This window comes from Crotalus tigris, unplaced genomic scaffold (genome assembly GCF_016545835.1).
Source record: "Crotalus tigris isolate CLP2741 ecotype Arizona unplaced genomic scaffold, ASM1654583v1 scf7180000024306.450007, whole genome shotgun sequence".
In the NCBI taxonomy this organism is placed as follows: domain Eukaryota; kingdom Metazoa; phylum Chordata; class Lepidosauria; order Squamata; family Viperidae; genus Crotalus; species Crotalus tigris.
This window is the reverse complement of record NW_024100478.1, coordinates 211,177-229,925: the sequence shown is the minus strand read 5'-3', so window position 1 is coordinate 229,925 and position 18,749 is coordinate 211,177. Positions and strand designations below refer to the sequence as shown.

The window sequence follows — 18,749 nt, the reverse complement described above, 5'->3', positions numbered from 1 at the left end:
TCGTCTATTCTGCTGTCTCCAGGCACTGCCACGTCCACTATCCAGACTTTTTTTTCTTTCTTATCGACAATTGTTAAGTCTGGGGTGTTATGTTGCAGGTGCTTGTCTGTTTGAATTCTGAAGTCCCAGAGCAGTTTAATGTTATCATTTTCTATGACTTTCTCTATTTTATGATCCCACCAGTTTTTGCCTACAGGCAAATGATATTTTTTGCAGATCTTCCAATGCACCATTGTTGCTACTTTGTCATGCCGCTGCTTGTAATCAGTCTGTGCAAACTTCTTGCAACAGCTTACCAAGTGGTCCACTGTTTCTTCAGCTTCTTTGCATAGGCGGCACTTACTGTCTGTTGCTGTCTTCTCAATTTTGACTTTGTATGCATTTGTCCTTAAGGCTTGGTCTTGTGCAGCCGGAATTAGTCCCTCGGTCTCTTTCTTCAATTTTCCTGCTCTTAGCCATTGCCAGGTTTTATTGTTATCTGCTTTCCCAGCTATTTTTTTCATGTATTGGCCATGTAGTGCTTTGTCTTCCCAGGCCTCTATTCTGTTCTTCATTTGGTCTTTCTTGTAGGCCAGTTTGGTCTCTCCAGTAGTTAGTAAGCCTTCCTGATATACTAATTTCAGTGCATCTTCTTCATTGTTCTTCAGATATTCTTCCAAAGCCATTTTTTCTTCTTCAACCATCTGATGTACTTGTAGCATTCCACGCCCACCTATTTGCCTTGGTAGATAAAGTCTATCAATGTCACTGCGTGGATGAAGGGCATGATTCATTGTCATTATTTTTCTGGTCTGCCTATCCATTGCTTTTAGTTCTGCTTGAGGCCAGTCCACTATTCCAGCTGTGTACCTAATGACTGGGATTGCCCAGGTGTTGATTGCCTTTATGGTATTTCCTCCATTGAGTTTGGATTTTAAGATCTTCTTCACTCTCTTGATGTATTCACTCTAATCTTTTTCTTGACTTCAGTGTGCTTGATGTTGTCAGCTTGAAGGATACCCAAGTATTTGTAGTACTCTTCCGCATCCAGACTCTTAATGTTATTTTCGTGGGGCATCTTGATTCCTTCAGTTTTCACTATTTTTCCTTGTCTGATAGTAAGTGTGGCACATTTGTCCAAGCCAAACTCCATTACAATATCTTGGCTATATATACGGACAGTGTTGAGCAGCGATTCTATTTCAGATGATGTTTTTCCATACAGCTTCAGATCATCCATGTAAAGGAGGTGGGATAGTCTGGCAGATGTTTTTGATGTTTGATAGCCATGTCCTGATTATTCAGTATTGTTGACAGAGGAAACAGTGCAATAACAAATAGTAATGGTGATAATGAATCTCCTTGAAATATTCCTCTCTTGATATTAACCTCTCCCAGCTTTTCACCATTGATCTGCAACTATGTCTTCCATTGTGCCATCGATTTTTGCACAAATTTTCTGATGTTTCTACTTACTCTTGTTATTTAGGCACTTGATTATCCAATCATGTGGCAGAGAGTCAAATGCCTCTTTGTAGTCAATCCATGCCACATTCAGGTTGGTCTTCCTTCTCTTGCAGTTTTCCAAGATCATTTTGTCTATTAGGAGTTGATCTTTTGTTCCTCTGCTATTGGGGCGGTTTCCTTTCTGCTCAGGTGGAAAGAGATTGTTTTCAACTAGATGCTGTTGTACTGCATCAGCTACCACACCATTTAGTAATTTGAATGTTGTTGGTAAGCAGGTAATTGGCCTGTAGTTACCTGATGTTGCCCCTTTTGCTGGATTTTTCATTATTAGGTAGGTTTTCCCAGTTGTTAGCCACTTTTCAATTTCTCCACCTTGTAGTATATTGTTGAACTGCTTGGCAATGAGTGGGTGTATAACAGTTAGATGTTTCAACCAAAACCCATGCAGTTCATCTTCACCTGGTGCTGAGCAGGGGATTGGACTCGATGACCTCCAAGGTTCCTTTCAACTTTATTATTATTATCGATCATCGCACAGTCAGCCAGATGTTCAGACTGGATTTGGCATTTTGTCTACCTATCGAGTCCTTACCCAGGAACTGGGATAGGCAGATGTGGATGTTTGATGGTACTACAGATATCGTCGCAGGATGGAAGCAGTTCCTAATAAGGCTGCCTTTTGCAATTGACTAATAGTGAATTTGTCAATGCCAATGGTGTTCAAGTGGTGCTCCAGTTGTTTTGGAATTGCACCCAAGGAGCCTATGACTATTGGTACTACCCTTGCTTGCTTTTGCCACAGTCTTTCTATTTCTATTTGTAGGTCTTTGTATTTTGTTATCTTCTCCAGTTCTTTCTCTTCTATTCTGCTATCTCCAGGCACTGCCACGTCCACTATCCAGACTTTTTTGTCTTTCTTATCGACAATTGTTAAGTCTGGGGTGTTATGTTGCAGGTGCTTGTCTGTTTGAATTCTGAAGTCCCAGAGCAGTTTAATTTTATCATTTTCTATGACTTTCTCTATTTTATGATCCCACCAGTTTTTGCTTACAGGCAAATGATATTTTTTGCAGATCTTCCAATGCACCATTGTTGCTACTTTGTCATGCCGCTGCTTGTAATCAGTCTGTGCAATCTTCTTGCAACAGCTTACCAAGTGGTCCACTGTTTCTTCAGCTTCTTTGCATAGGCGGCACTTACTGTCTGTTGCTGTCTTCTCAATTTTGACTTTGTATGCATTTGTCCTTAAGGCTTGGTCTTGTGCAGCCAGAATTAGTCCCTCGGTCTCTTTCTTCAATTTTCCTGCTCTTAGCCATTGCCAGGTTTTATTATTATCTGCTTTCCCAGCTATTTTTTTCATGTATTGGCCATGTAGTGCTTTGTCTTCCCATGCCTCTATTCTGTTCTTCATTTGGTCTTTCTTGTAGGCCAGTTTGGTCTCTCCAGTAGTTAGTAAGCCTTCCTGATATACTAATTTCAGTGCATCTTCATCATTGTTCTTCAGATATTCTTCCAAAGCCATTTTTTCTTCTTCAACCATCTGATGTACTTGTAGCATTCCACGCCCACCTATTTGCCTTGGTAGATAAAGTCTATCAATGTCACTGCGTGGATGAAGGGCATGATTCATTGTCATTATTTTTCTGGTCTGCCTATCCATTGCTTTTAGTTCTGCTTGAGTCCAGTCCACTATTCCAGCTGTGTACCTAATGACTGGGATTGCCCAGGTGTTGATTGCCTTTATGGTATTTCCTCCATTGAGTTTGGATTTTAAGATCTTCTTCACTCTCTTGATGTATTCACCTCTAATTTTTTTCTTGACTTCAGTGTGCTTGATGTTGTCAGCTTGAAGGATACCCAAGTATTTGTAGTACTCTTCCTCATCCAGACTTTTAATGTTATTTTCGTGGGGCATCTTGATTCCTTCAGTTTTCATTATTTTTCCTTGTTTGATAGTAAGTGTGGCACATTTGTCCAAGCCAAACTCCATTACAATATCTTGGCTATATATACGGACAGTGTTGAGCAGCGATTCTATTTCAGATGATGTTTTTCCATACAGCTTCAGATCATCCATATAAAGGAGGTGGGATAGTCTGGCAGATGTTTTTGATGTTTGATAGCCATGTCCTGAGTTATTCAGTATTGTTGACAGAGGAAACAGTGCAATAACAAATAGTAATGGTGATAATGAATCTCCTTGAAATATTCCTCTCTTGATATTAACCTCTCCCAGCCTCTCACCATTGATCTGCAACTGTGTCTTCCATTGTGCCATCGATCTTTGCACAAATTTTCTGATGTTTCTACTGACTTCTGTTATTTCTAGGCACTTTATAATCCAATCATGTGGCATAGAGTCAAATGCCTTTTTGTAGTCAATCCATGCCACATTCAGGTTGGTCTTCCTTCTCTTGCAGTTTTCCAAGATCATTTTGTCTATTAGGAGTTGATCTTTTGTTCCTCTGCTATTGGGGCGGTTTCCTTTCTGCTCAGGTGGAAAGAGATTGTTTTCAACTAGATGCTGTTGCACTGCATCAGCTACTACACCAGTTAGTAATTATTATTATTATTATTATTATTATTATTATTATTATTATTATTATTATTACTTTGGGAACAGAACCATCTACTTACTAGTTTTTCTCTGTGTTGTTTTCAGGCAAGTTGTTTTGGTACCAGGTGCATTACGACATGCACGTCCGCACACACACACGAGAGCATCTCCATTACTGCTCGCAGTGCAACTATTCCTCCATCACCAAAAACTGCCTTAAGCGCCACGTCATCCAGAAGCATAGCAACATTTTGCTAAAGTGTCCGACCGAAGACTGCGATTATTCTACCCCGGATAAGTACAAACTCCAGGCCCATCTCAAAGTGCACTCGGAGTTGGTAAGCCTGGAATTTTAATAGTACCTTTGTTTCAGCTTTCAATTTATTTACATGCTTACCAGATTTTAAAACTACAGGTAATCCTCGACTTACAACAATTTGTTTAGTGACCGTTCGGAGGTACGATGGCAGTGAAAAAAGTGACCAATGACCATTTTTCACACTTACGAGCATTGAAGCGTCCTGATGGTTCACACGGTCAAAATTCAGCTGCTTGACAACTGACTCACCTTTATGACGGTCGCAGTCTCCGTCCCAGGGTCACGTGATCACCTTTTGCGACTTTCGGACAGGCAAAGTTGATGGGGGAAGCTAAATTCACTTCACAACCGCATTCACCTAACAACAAGACAGATCATACAATGGGGCAAAACTCACTTAACAATTGTTTCACTTAGCCACACACATTTTTGGGCTCAATTGTGGTTGTAAGTCGAGGACAACCTGTACCATCTTTTTCCCAGGGCGATTCCGGGTGGTGTACAAATAAAACAATAAAATAAAAATTAAAAACAGTGCATAAAATTTGAAGGAGGCAAGCAACTGTTAAACGTCAGTTGACCTGTGGGGATTTTGAAACCAAAATTTGCCCCATTTTCTGCAGGGCGGGGCTCAAATGGAAAGGTCTATCACTGTATTGTTTGTATTTCTCTATAAATAGATGTTACCAGCCTTTCAAAACGTCTCCAGCTCAACAGTACCACCTTATTTGTTCCTAGGTTCAGGTGTGGGAAAGTCTGAATTTTGGGACTGTGATTATGGATTGGTTGAATTATAAAGGAAAAAAGTTGCATACCGTTAGAGCACCCCAACCTCTGGATGAGTTCCTTATATGCTGGGCAGATTTGGTATCTGAATAAAGTGGTTGCATTTGCATTATGCTGCATAATTCAACTTTGGGCTTCTTTTTAGATTAAGTAATCAAGAGATTTGCAGAATTTGGGGAGCATTTCTTGGCTTGATCACTGATGGATTTTTTAAAAAGGGCAGCTTATGGGGAAAAGCAACTCACTGTTAATATCTATATACTCTAATGCAGGGCTTTTCAACCCGTGGTACGGGTACCACCTGTGGTACATTGGCACCTGGCAGGTGGTACGCGACCATCCTAGAAAAGTAGCGGGGGAGGGGAATGAGCTGAACCGGTGGCAGCACCGCACAAGCCTGAGCGAGAGACGGCTGGAGCTGCAGGGCTGTCAGGGCTCAGCGGAAGCGCCAGGATCAGTGCCACTTTCCAGCTGATCGGCGTTTCTTCGGGGCTGTCAGGGCTCAGTGGAAGTGCCAGGATCAGCGCCAGGCTCCAGCTGGAAAGCAGCACTGATCCTGGTGCTTCTGCTGAGCCCAGAAGTGCCAATCAGCTGGAATGTTGCAGCATCTCCAGGGTCTTGTGATTTACATTCAGATGCTTGGCAACTGATTCATATTTATGACGGTCACAGTGTCCCAGGGTCATGTGAAGTGACCAAAACCTGCTGCAAAAACCCAGCAGACGGGGGGAATAAAAACCAAACACCCCCCATCCCACCCCTGCTGCCAGTCTTCAATAGAAATTCTCACAACAATGAAAACCTCGGAGAGGAGGAAGAGCGCGGCCGGGTGGGCAGGCAGGTGTCTTGCTCGGTTGTGGCTTGAGGGGCACTTTTTTCAGTGCCATTGTAACTTCTAAGAGTCATTAAGTGAACTGTTGTAAGTCGAGGACTACCTGTACTTTATCACTTTTTTCCTTTTTTTTTTTTATCATCACGTTTTTGACACCTTGCTAGGTGACTGGTGGTACTCGGATGTTGCCATATCCTAAAAGTGGTACAATAGGTGAAAAGGTTGAAAAGCCCTGCCCTAATGATCTTTTCACTAGATGACACGCCTTTATGGAAATACAAATGACATCTCAGTTATACAGATTAAATCCTACAAAAATGCAGAAAGGTCGTGAAAATGACCCTTCCTTCCTTTCTTTCTTTCTTTCTTTCTTTCTTTCTTTCTTTCTTTCTTTCTTTCTTTCTTTCTTTCTTTCTTTCTTCCTTCCTTCCTTCTTTCCTTCCTTCCTTCTTCCCATACCTTCCTTCCCTTCCTTTCTTTCTTTCTTTCTTTCTTTCTTTCTTTCTTTCTTTCTTTCTTTCTTTCTTTCTTTCTTTCTTTTTTCTCCCTCCCTCTCTCCCTCCTTTCCTTTCTTCCTCGATTGAGTTGAGGCAAATTTATTCAGCAATACATATAACCTCCCTCTCCTTACCTTTTTGAAGAAAAGAGAAATGTATATAAAGTTGCCTCTGTGGACTGCTAATTTTCTGGCCTTATCTAGGAGCAGATTGCCTCCAGCCATGTCCCCAGCATCCTTGACTAAATCTCTTCGCCCCCTTGGCACACCAACCATATGCCCTTCAGTCAAGCTTATCAAAGTCCTCCCCTTCCCTTCGGCCTTAATTATCTTTTCATCTTCTCTCCTTGATACACTGGCCAAAGTCTCAGTAAGCCCATAGACAACAAAAGGCCTGAAAAATAATATTGCTTGCCTTTGCAGCTTCCTTGGACATGAGTCTTGTGCAGGATTTATGTAGAGAGGAAGATGGCTGGGACCAATTTATTTGTGCTCTTTGTTTGCAGGGTAAGATACAATCAGTGAAGGAGAAGCGATAGCCCTGAGAAAAAGCAATAAGAAACCCTTTTATTGCATAGAACACAGAATCACAGGGCTAGAAGCGACCTCAAAGGTCTTCTAGTCCAACCCCCTGCTCAAGGCTGGAGACTCATATTATCCTGGTCAAATGGCTGTCCAATCTCTTCATATGAGCCGCGGTGGCACAGTGGTTATAATGCAGTACTGCAAGCTAATTCTGCTGACTGCAGACTGCCAGCAGTTCCACAGTTCAATTCTCACCAGCTCAAGGTTGACTCAGCCTTCTAGCCTCCTGAAGTCGGTAAAATGAGGACCCAGATTGTTGGGGGCAAGATGCTGACTCTGTAAACCGCTTAGAGAGGGCTGTAAAGCACTGTGAAGCAATATATAAGTCTTTTTTTTATTATAATTTTTATTAGTTTTTTTACACAAACATAAGTCATTCAATAGTTGGTAAACAGTGTGGTGACTGGGTTACATTTTTAAAAACAGTCCTTAACAATTAATTTCTATAGTCTGTATTTCATATATTAATTTTATTTACTTTCCTCTTCCCCTAAAAACATTCTTTTTTGCAAACATTGCATTAATATAATTCTTATTGTTTTAATAACTGACAATTTAGTATATATATATTTCCAATATTCCTAAAAAATAATCATCATATTAAGACATTTTTTTTCTTTCCATTCATTTGGATTGCCTTATCATCATCAATCCTGTTACAGTCCTTATTTTAGTTTATTTCCCCCACCAAATTCTGAGTATTTTTACTGGTAGCAATTAGTTACATTTGGATTGTCAGACTTAATTCTATTTTTTCCATATAAGCCATCTCACATTTTTGTGTTTCTTAAGTATTAAATATAAAAGTAAAAAAGAGAGAGGAAGAGAAAAAGAATGAGAGAAAAAAAAATACAAAAATACAAAAGAATAGAAGAAAGCAGTTGTAACAGAACAGAGAAAATAACATAGTACTTAAAATATAGCGATATATAAGTCTTAAGTGTTTTTGCTATTGCTATAACCCTCCAGTGTTGGAGGACTTAGAACATCTGAAGGCAAGCCATTCCACTGATTAATTGTTCTCGTTGTCAAAAAATATCTCCTAGGATGGTTCTCTCTTTAACATAAAGTGAAGAAACGCAGAACTGACCGGAAATTTGCTGGAAATATTCTGTCCCCTCCACCTAACACGTGTTTACAGAGAAAAGCCAATTTGGGAGTCTTTTAATCTACTTTACTAGTCTGTGTTTTTTAATTAGGTCATATTTTGAAATGATTGGCTTCTGTTCCAAGATCTTGAAAGACGTCAGGATCCACTAAGCCACCATGAGCCTCCCTGTATGTTAGAATTTTTGATGCCATAGAAGAGCATGAGGAAATTTTGTTAATACTATTTTTCCCCCTCCCTCTCTGATGCCCAACTGTGTTTATGCATTTTTCCTTAAAAAGAAATGTTCAGCATGATGCATTGGATGTTTGTAGAGCTCCTATATTCTGACAGGAGATAGACTGTTGGCCAATATCTCCAACAGGTTGTATACCTTTGGGGAAAAAAATAGGAATGTTCAGAATAGCCAGCTTCCTACTCTGACTAAGTACCGTGACTCTGAAAACCACAGTTGCTTTTTGAGAAAGCAGCATGAAATTCTGAGCAAATGGGGGAATCCTTCTGTCATTGCACCATAGTGTTTACAGGTATTTATTAGGATCATTATAGCCTGATTTTAGAAAAGAATGCTCAGCTGAATTCATTTTGCATGGAAAGCCTGGGCTTGTTTTCAGATCACAGGCTCAATTTTTATTTGTAGCAGTTGATTTCTTACAAACTGCTGTGCTCTGTGTGTGTTTGTGTCTATCGAAAAGGTACATACAGTTTCCGAAGTGCTTAAGAGCCTAGCACGTTGATTGAATAGCAGGGTTTTTAACAGATGCCAGAGAAAAACAAGAGAAAAATCTAGGTAAAACTTCCAATTTACCTTTTGCCTAAATTGGATACTACTCACCATCCTCTCTTTCTGCCTCTGTTATTTTTTTCTTTAAAAAAAATAAAAAATAAGGTACAATACAGATTGTCCTCGACTTACGACTTACATTTGTCCATTATAGTCATAGGTTGTGACTGTGGTAAAGTGTGGGTCACCCACATGACCCACCTTTTTGCAGAAGTCATTAATTGCCATAAAATGTTGTGACCAGTTGGTTTGATAGAACATGTTAAACTCTGGCTGTGGAATTCTGGGAGTTGAAGTCCGCATGCCTTAAAATTGTCAAGATTGAGAAACACTGCTCTAAAGAAAGGAGTTTTAGAAGTGTTACCTTGAGATTAACCCTTGTTGATCCAGTCTTAAAGATCATGAGAAGTGATAATACATACACAAGTGAGGCCACACTTAGAATACTATATACAGTTCTGGTCACCATGATGCAAAAAAGATGCTGAGACTCTAGAAAGAGTGCAGAGAAGAGCAAGGAAGATGATAAAGGGCCTGGGGAGCTAAAACATATGAAGAACGGTTGCAGGAATTGGGTATGTCTAGTTTATTGAAGAGAAGGTTTAGAGGAGATGTGATAACTGTCTTCTAGTACTTGAGGGGTTGTCACAGGGGGGGGGGATTGATTTATTCTCCAAAGCTCCACAGGACAGGACAAGGAATAATAAGTGGAAGCTTGCTATAAAGAGATCCAATCTAGAACTCAGGAGGAATTTTCTAACAGTGAGAACAATTAATCAATGGAATAGCTTGCCTCTTGGAATAGAATAGAATAGAATAGAATAGAATAGAATAGAATAGAATAGAATAGAATAGAATAGAATAGAATAGAATAGAATAGAATAGAGAATTTTAAATTCTCTATTGGTGAAAAATCAGAAGTTCTCACAGTTGACTGCATTTAGCTGATTCAAATAACTTTATATTTATATAAAAATATTTACAATACCATTCTTCTTTACAGCAACATAGCTTAATTGAAGACTTCTTACAGAGACAGACCAGAGATAAACCTTGAGACTGGAAATCCAGCTTCTAACTCAATACTCTTTTGCACAGACTCAGTAGCACTTTCCTCACATTAGCTGACTGAGTTACCACATGACTCTTCCTGTTCATGAATATTCCAACAAGTAGAGTAGAGTAGAGTAGAGTAGAGTAGAGTAGAGTAGAACAGAAATAGAGCTGGAAGGGACCTTGGAGGTCTTCTAGTCCAGCCCCCTGCTTAAGCAGGAGGACCTATACTATCTCAGACAAGTGACTGTCTAGCCCAGGGGTAGGCAACCTTGACTCTTTTATGATTCGTGGACTTCAACTCCCAGAATTCCTGAGCCAGCATGGCTCAGCTTGGAAACCTCTCCCTTTCCCCTCAGCATGGCTGGCTCAGGAATTCTGGGAGTTGAAGTCCACGAGTTATAAAAGAGCCAAGGTGGCCTATACCTGGTCTAGCCTCTTCTTAAAGATCTCCAGTGATGGAGCATCCACAATTTCTGGAGGCAAGCTTCTCTCTTGGATCAGTTTCCAACCACTGTTGGATTCTGGGTGCTCCATCACTGAAGGTTTTTGAAAATAGAACTGGACAACCATTTGATCGGGATGTTATACAGTCTCCTGCCTTGAGCAGGGAATTGGACTAGAAGACCTCTGAGGTCCCTTCCAGCCTTATGATGTTATGTTCTGTATGTTCTATTCATACTAGAAAATGTGTTCATGTTATGCTTTTTTTCCTCTTATAAACCTTGACGCTTTTTGATAGCGAACATATCTAATTCTTTTACATTTAAGCCAAAATGTCTGAAGATGCTAAAAATGTCAAATCCCAAATTCTAATCTCTCCTTGATAAAAGAATTCCAGATCCAGAGATATTTAAAAATGATTGGTTATCACTGAGATTTGCTGCTGAAAACAGCTCAGCACCGAAAACGTTTTCTAATAAGCACATATTCCGACAAGATTTTTATTTTTTACTTATTATCTCAGCAAAGTAAAGGTCTCGCATATAGCAATGAGAATTTTCTGATTTTCTCTTTGTGGCTGGAATTTTCCTTTGCAGGCCGCTCTTACTCTGCAAGGAAATCTAATTTTTATCTCTGAGTCTCATGCAACATTTGGCTTTTTCGGAAAGCAAACCTTGGCATTTGAAGAAGTGGAGCAATCTGTCTCTTCCACACTGTCAAAAGTTCCCAGGAGCCTTTATGGAGCTGGCTGCATATGTTCAGAATCGAATTAGAGTCTCCAGCTCATCAACTTGGCTTCAAAATTATTAGCTTTGGAATGATAATGTACTTGACGTTTTGCGTACTTGTTTTCTGGTTTCTGAAACATTCAATTCCCACTGAGCAGATATTCAAATATTGACAGAAATAATAGTTTAGGGGCTTGGAATCCATTCCCAATTAGCTTTTCGTTTTCTCCACGTGGGATGAAATGGTCCCAAATATCATTTACACATAACATTTGCGGGGGGAAAAGCAATTTCAGTGTTGCAGAGGTAATCTTCTTAAAACCTACCATTTCTAAAACCAGTTTTAATTTTGAATTCCATGACCTGTTAAATTCAAGGAGATTGGACTGCCAGGCTGCACCTGTCCTTTGTGAGAGCTGGTTCGTAATATGCCTGTACAGTATTGGTAAACAGATTGTCACTCACTAGATCAGCAATTCTCAACCTATGGGTCGCGACCCCATTTGGGGTCGATCGACCATTTTTCGGGGGTCGCCAAAGGCGGCGATCCGCCATTTTCTCCCCTCAGGGGGCGCTGCCGCGCATGCGTGCCATGCATGGGGGCGGGCCCGCGCATGCGTGCCGTGCATGGGGGCGGGCCCGCGCATGCGTGCCGTGCATGGGGCGGGCCCCGCACATGCGCGCCACGCATGGGGCGGCCCGCGCATGTGCGCCGCGCATGGGGGGTGCCGTGCATGTGCACCGCACATGCGCGCCGCACATGGGGGCGCCACGCATGCGCATAACGTTTGTGTGACGGGGGTCGCCGTCACACAAACGTTGAGAACCACTGCACTAGATCATACCGAATTCCCAAAATTTCCAGCTTGGCCATACTTGACCTAGAACTATAATACCTACCTACCTTCCTTCCTTCCTTCCCTCCCTCCCTCCCTCCCTCCCGGTGCAGTGGTTAGAATGCAGTATTGCAGGCAAACTCTGTCCACTGCCAGGAGTTCAATCCTATCCAGCTCAAGGCTGACTCAGCCTTCCATCTTTCTGAAGTCGGTAAAATGAGCACCCAGATTGTTGTTGCCAAAATGCTGACTTTGTAAACCGCTTAGAGAGGGCTGTAAAGCACTATGAAGCAGTATATAAGTCTAAGTGCTATTGCTATGTAGGTATATGCATAATTATTATTATTTTGGTCATATTTATGCAGTGTATATTGGAGGTGGTTACCCTTTGAGAGGTGTATGCATGCATGCAACATCTCATTTTAATGTATACTGATTAATATACATTTAAAGTGACAATAAAGTTATTCTATTCTATTCTATTCTATTCTATTCTATTCTATTCTATTCTATTCTATTCTATTCCATTCCATTCCATTCCATTCCATTCCATCCTATCCTTCTTCCTTCCCTCCCTCCCTCTCTCCCTCCCTCCCTCCCTCCTCCCTCTGTTGCTCTAAACCAGGGTTGTCCAGCCATGGCAACTTCAAGACCCGTGGACCAACCTGTGGAGTTGAAGTCCACCGATCTTCAAGTTGCCAAGATTATTCTAAACCAAAGCTATGAATTATTTTGAAATCACCCATGTGCTTACAGCTCTTTTTTTAAAAAAAAAAAAGAAAAATCCTTTCCATATGGCTCATTGTGATAATGATAACTGTTCTGTCCTTTCAGACGCCAACTAAAATCCACCTTTGAGCCTCATCTTGTTGGGAGCCAGATATTATTCACTGTGTAATGAGTTTAGCAATCAGTTCAGTGAACCGATACCATCTTCTTCTCCCTTTTCTTTCCTTTAAAGGACAAAAAGAGTTATTCCTGCCCTGTGTGTGAGAAATCATTTTCTGAAGACCGACTTATAAAAGCTCATATAAAGACAAACCATCCAGGTAAGATAAGCCACGCTGATGGGTTCGAATGCAGCGTAACCGTGCAGGCAAGGGCGCCAGCTAAAGAACATTCTGCTGTTATATTATGCCTTATTACTATTAGGCTTTCATTGTTACTGTTGTTATTGTCATTATCATCATGAGGAAGATAATTTTAAAAAAGAAATCCTTTGGGGGATTAAATTATGTAGTGTCCCAGCACTTATACTATGAATAGTAATTCGCCAGGCTGAAATCAGCGAGGCAAATCTTCCTTCTAGAATTGAAGATGTATTGCATATGAGTAGTTAACAATGGCTCCTAAGTGCTTCTATAACCTTCCCCTCTCCTGCCTGCCAAGTTGCTCAAAGGATTTTCGGTTTCCAGCAAACAATTGGATAGATTTTGGAGGTGTTAGCAAGGAGGGAAGGAAATTGTGACTTGCCAACTTCTGTCTGCAGAGGGATAGTGGGTGTGTGAACACACACCATCTCCTGGCTCACTTCTCAAACTGTTTCAGAGAACTTTCTTCTGGATAGGACTGTCCTCTCCTCTCCTCTCTCTCAAGTAGCAATGACCTAAGGCAGGGCTTTTTTCAACCATTGGCACCTGGCAGGTGGTACGCGACCATCCTAGAAAAGTGGTAGCAGGGGAGGGGAATGAGCTGAACTGGTAGCAGCACTGCACAAGCCTGAGCGAGAGATGGCTGGAGCTGCAGGGCTGTCAGGGCTCAGCGGAAGCGCCAGGATCAGTGCTGCTTTCCAGCTGATCGGCACTTCTTCGAGGCTGTCAGGGCTCAGTGGAAGCACCAGGATTAGCGCCAGCCTCCAGCTGGAGCTCGGTGCTGAACCTGGTGCTTCTGCTGAGCCCTGAAGAAGCACCAATCAGCTGGAAAGCAGCACTGATCCTGACACTTCTGCTGAGCCCAGAAGAAGCGCCGATCAGCTGGAATGTTGCAGCATCTCCAGGGTCGGAGTAACTGACTCCGACCCTGGAGACTCACAGTGTCCCAGGGTCATGTGAAGTGACCAAAACCTGCTGCAACCACCCAGCAGACGGGGGGAATAAAAACCAAACACCCCCCCACCCCACCTCTGCTGCCAATCCTCAACAGAAATTCTCACAACAATGAAAACCTCAGATAGGAGGAAGAGCGCCACCGGGCAGGCAGGCAGGTGTCTTGCTCAGCTATGGCTTGGGGGGCACTTTTTTCAGTGCCATTGTAACTTCGAACAGTCACTAAGCGAACTGTTGTAAGTCAAGGACTACTGTATATGCCGGCATATAAGGCCACTTCCACGAGCGCTAAAATTGGCGCCAAAGACGGGGGTCGTCTTATACACCGGGTCGCCTTGTACGCCGGCATATACGGTACCTGTATGTCACTTTTTCCCTTTGGGGGGGGGTTATCAAGTTTTTGACACCTTGCTAGGCGACTGGTGGTACTCAGATGTTGCCATATTCTAAAAGTGGTACAATGGGTAAAAAGGTTGAAAAGCCCTGACCTAAGGAATGGTTTGCAGAGTGAGAATAGAGAGACTTTGAATTAGCCCGTCAGATTTTTAAATCAGTCCAAAATCACTAGGGTTCACTCCTCTCTCTGGTTGAAATGATGACATACAGTAGTGGCCAAAACTGTGGAAACCTTTTGGGAGAAGTGTACAGTAAAAATGCCACCTTTGGTTAAGTTTCCACCAATTTTTCTTCTAATTTCTTTATAATTGTAGCCTTGTTCACTTAATAATACTATTTTACATCGCTTTCTGGGCGACCAGTCAACTCTTTGCACCATGACTTTAATTTTATTACGTTTTACAAGCTCACTAAATGAAAAAACATAAAAAAAACCCAACCAACTTGATAACAATTACATAACACACTGACAAATGTTCTCCTCTCGGCTTCAATACGTGACATCAATCACTGAATCCTACTGTGATCTGATTGGCTCATTGCCAAAACAGGATGACACCTGATTGGCTCTCTAAACACTCATGCTCATTGGCTACAATCAGATGAAGGAAAGCTACCTGATCTCAACCTAAGCAAGTTGTGCTTCCTTTTTCTGGTTATTTGGCTATAACTTTTCATAGAATAGAATACAGTACAGATAATTGAACAAACTTTGTTGCAGTACAGATAATTGAACAAACTTTGTTGCATTATAATTGAACAAACTTTGTTGCTTTGATTAAATTATCTTTATATAATTTTATGATACTACTCCAAAAAGAAAGTGGTGTTATTAGCCATCAAACCTCAAAAATACACTTTTCCCAAAAGGTTTCCACAATTTTGGCCACTACGGTAGAGCTTAGGATGCAAGTCACCCTTGAATTATTTTTGCTTCTAGTAGCTATAACCAAGTCCATATGGCATACAAAGACATACAGTAGTCCTCAACCTATGACCATTCTTTTAGTGACCCTAGGAAGTTACAATGACAATGAAAAAAGTGACTTAAAGTCTCTGTGGGAATTTGTGTGCCCTATATGATCTCCCCAAGATGGAAGGTGCAAGTAGCCCTCAATTTACACTTGCAACCATTCATTTAGTAACTGTTTTCGAAGTTACTGAAAAAGGTAATTAAAAAATGTTTTATGACCGTTTTTCACACTTACAATCACCACTGCAGCATCCCCACGGTCACGTGATCAAAATTCAGAGACTTGACAACTGGTTCCTATTTATGACGGTTGCAGTGTCCCGGAGTCACGTGATCACCTTGTATGACAAGCAAAGTCAGCGGGGAAGCCAAATTCACTTAACAACCGTGTTAATAACAACTGCAGTGATTCGGTCAGCAGCTTTGACAAGAAAGGTCACAAAATGGGACAAAACTCACTCAGCAGCTGTCTTACCACCAGCAGAAATTTTGGGTTCAGTTGTGTTAGCAGTCAAGGATTACCTTGACTTGTGACTGGTTGCTTAGCAACAGACCCCAGACAACCTCGTTATGACCTGCATTCAAAGTATTGAATACAGAGCCCTCTTCCCCATCCCCTCCCACCTCGATCACACCTCCACACACTTAACAACCAGCCTGAAATTATGGCTGTTTGCAGCATCCCATGGTCACCTAACTGCGTGTTACAATGGTTTTGCCCAAAATCCTGCATTTGCTTCCAGATTTTGGCCAAAGCAGCTCTTAACAAACCATGGGTTCCCTTAACGCCTGTGCAATTTGTTTAAGAACTGCTGCAAAACAGTTCATAAAAATGTCACATGGGCGACCCGATTTATGACTGTCACGACTAAGGGCCAAGCTCCATTACAGCTGTAACTCAAGGACTACCTCTCTACGCATCCTTTTAAAGCAGTGTTTCTCAACCTTGACAATTTTAAGGCATGTGGACTTCAACTCCCAGAATTCCACAGCCAGCATTGCTGGCTGTGGAATTCTGGGAGTTGAAGCCCACATGCCTTATAATTGTCAAGGTTGAGAAATACTGTTTTAAAGATACAGCCACTTGCTTACGTTTGGTTATTCTCCCTCACTGAGTCTAAATAATGCATCCTTCTTTTCTGGCAATTATACCATCCCATCTGGGTTTTTAGGCCTTTTGCAGTTGTTAAACAAGCTGTTTATTTGGAATTCCCAACCCTTCCAGAGATCCTGGGTGAAGCCTTGAACAAATGTTAGCAGCTCTCGGAGACTATTAAAGCTCATAAATATTTGGTTAGTGAAGCTGCCCTGCTTAGGTGTTTACTGTTTGAGAAGGCTTCCTGCGAGAAAACACACACAGACAAAAAAGTAGTTTCTGCATCAACAGCCCATTCGGTCTCTAATTTGTCACTCAAAGAGTAAGCCCTAGAGAAAGCAGCCTAATACACAATGTTGGAAAAACCATCAGTTAATGAGGCTCTTTCTTTCACGTTGAAATCTTAGCTGGGGAAAAGAAAACCTACGAAAGGAGTACTGCTTAAAAGATTCAACAACCAGCCGTCAAAACAATCTATATTTTATTGGTTTTTGAAATGTCTTCCCTGAAGGCTAGAACTTATCTTTTTCCTTTCCTTTCCTTTCCTTTTCTGCTTCTTCCATCCTTCTCTAACCCCACCCACCCACCCCCCTTTCAATTTCAGAGGTGTCTATGCACACAATTTCCAAGATTGTTGGCAGGAGAGTTCAGCTCAAAGGACTTATCGGAAAACGAGCTATGAAATGCCCTTATTGCAATTTTTATTTCATGAAGAACGGATCGGATCTCCAGCGTCACATTTGGGCTCATGAAGGTAAATGGGGTGGAGCAAGGACCTGTCTGTCCATAATTGCAGTAATTTGCCAGTGAGAAAAAAAAAATCAGGAAGGCAAAAACCGAGGAAGCAAACATGGCATGTTCTTATACAAATGCATACAATGAGCTGTTCATATTTCAGCCCTTTTATTAAAAGACCTTCTTCAGCACCAATACCTAAATCAGGGGTAGGCAACCTCGGCTCTTTTTTGACTCATGGACTTCAACTCCCAGAATTCCTGAGTCAGCATAGCTGACTCAGGAATTCTGGGAGTTGAAGTCCATGAGTCATAAAAGAGCCGAGGTTGCCTACCCCTGACCTAAATGATGAACAAAATCATATCAAGTCCTGCCTCAGCCATAAAAGCCAGCTAGCTGGGTGATTTTGGGCCAATCTCTCTCTCTCAGCCTAACCCACTTCACAGAAGGAGGAAGAAGATACATTGGATATGTTCATTGCCTTGAGTTATTTATAAAAATAATAAAGGCAGGATATCAATGCCATAAAGTCAATTGGAGCAGAGAGAATTCAAAGCACAATTTGGGATTTACTCCACATCAGGGTTCATTGGACAACTGTATCATCAACTCAAATTTGTTTTACTTTTTTATTCATATTGTATCATTTAATAAATACAAGCATATTTAACCATAACAACACTTCCACATCATTTAAAAGGTTGTCTGAGCTGATGCAAAATCTAGCACAGAGCATAGTAGCACAAGGTTAATCTTTAATTCCCATTGTTGATGTTGTGTAACGCATTCCTCATTTATAGTATTTATAATGCAACTTCTTCCCTAGCCCCATTTTATTGCTTTAGTATGTAATGACATCAGTTTTCAGAACTCCTTCCTTTACCCTATTTTGGAATTAGTATAAATCAGTTGTTTGTGCCTCATCTCATTCAGGGTATTTGTTTTGTGATTTTTCTGCCTCAGCAGCTGAAGTCCACAGTTATTCAGGAATCAATATGTTGAATCCCTTTTATTGCTAAATTAATGAATCAGGGTTACTCCGGCAAGTAATTCTTTCTTGATATGTACCTACAAAGAAAATGTTAAATTAGCATATTACCATTTGCGAAGGATTTTTTAATATTCACACATTTTCAAAGCTGCTGGCCGCACAAAAAAGGCAACAAAATTCAGTGTGCTGTGCTATTACCTCTCCTCCTCCCACCCTCCATAAAGGTGCACGGCACTCTACAAACCGCAAGACAATACATTCTTATTCAAGGAACTTTGCAATCTTATGATTATAGCTCAGAGCAAAAGAGATGGGTAAGAGAGAATGGTAAACCAGAAAAAGAATGACTTGGATTTGCACAACATTTAAGTCCTAAACTTAGAGAAGCAAAACACAGTATCTGTTTATTTATCCAATTTACGTGGCTGCCCACCTGAACAAGGGACTCTGAAAGGGACAGAATTAAAATAAAATAAAACTTCCCAGTTCCAGCGTTTACATGAGTTATGTCCAGAAAAATAAGCCATGATTGTTATGTT

General features: G+C 41.1%; 1 protein-coding gene across 2 annotated transcripts in view; it reads left to right on the top strand.

Annotated features, from left to right (window-relative positions):
- Positions 1 to 18,749, top strand: part of ZFAT (zinc finger and AT-hook domain containing) — a 159,894-nt gene that overhangs the window by 61,806 nt on the left and 79,339 nt on the right. For both annotated transcript variants that reach the window (XM_039324690.1, XM_039324689.1), the window contains exons 7-9: positions 4,109 to 4,341; positions 12,936 to 13,023; positions 17,089 to 17,238. In XM_039324690.1, the coding sequence (XP_039180624.1) occupies positions 4,109 to 4,341; positions 12,936 to 13,023; positions 17,089 to 17,238 (471 nt within the window). The remainder of the gene's footprint in view (positions 1 to 4,108; positions 4,342 to 12,935; positions 13,024 to 17,088; positions 17,239 to 18,749) is intronic.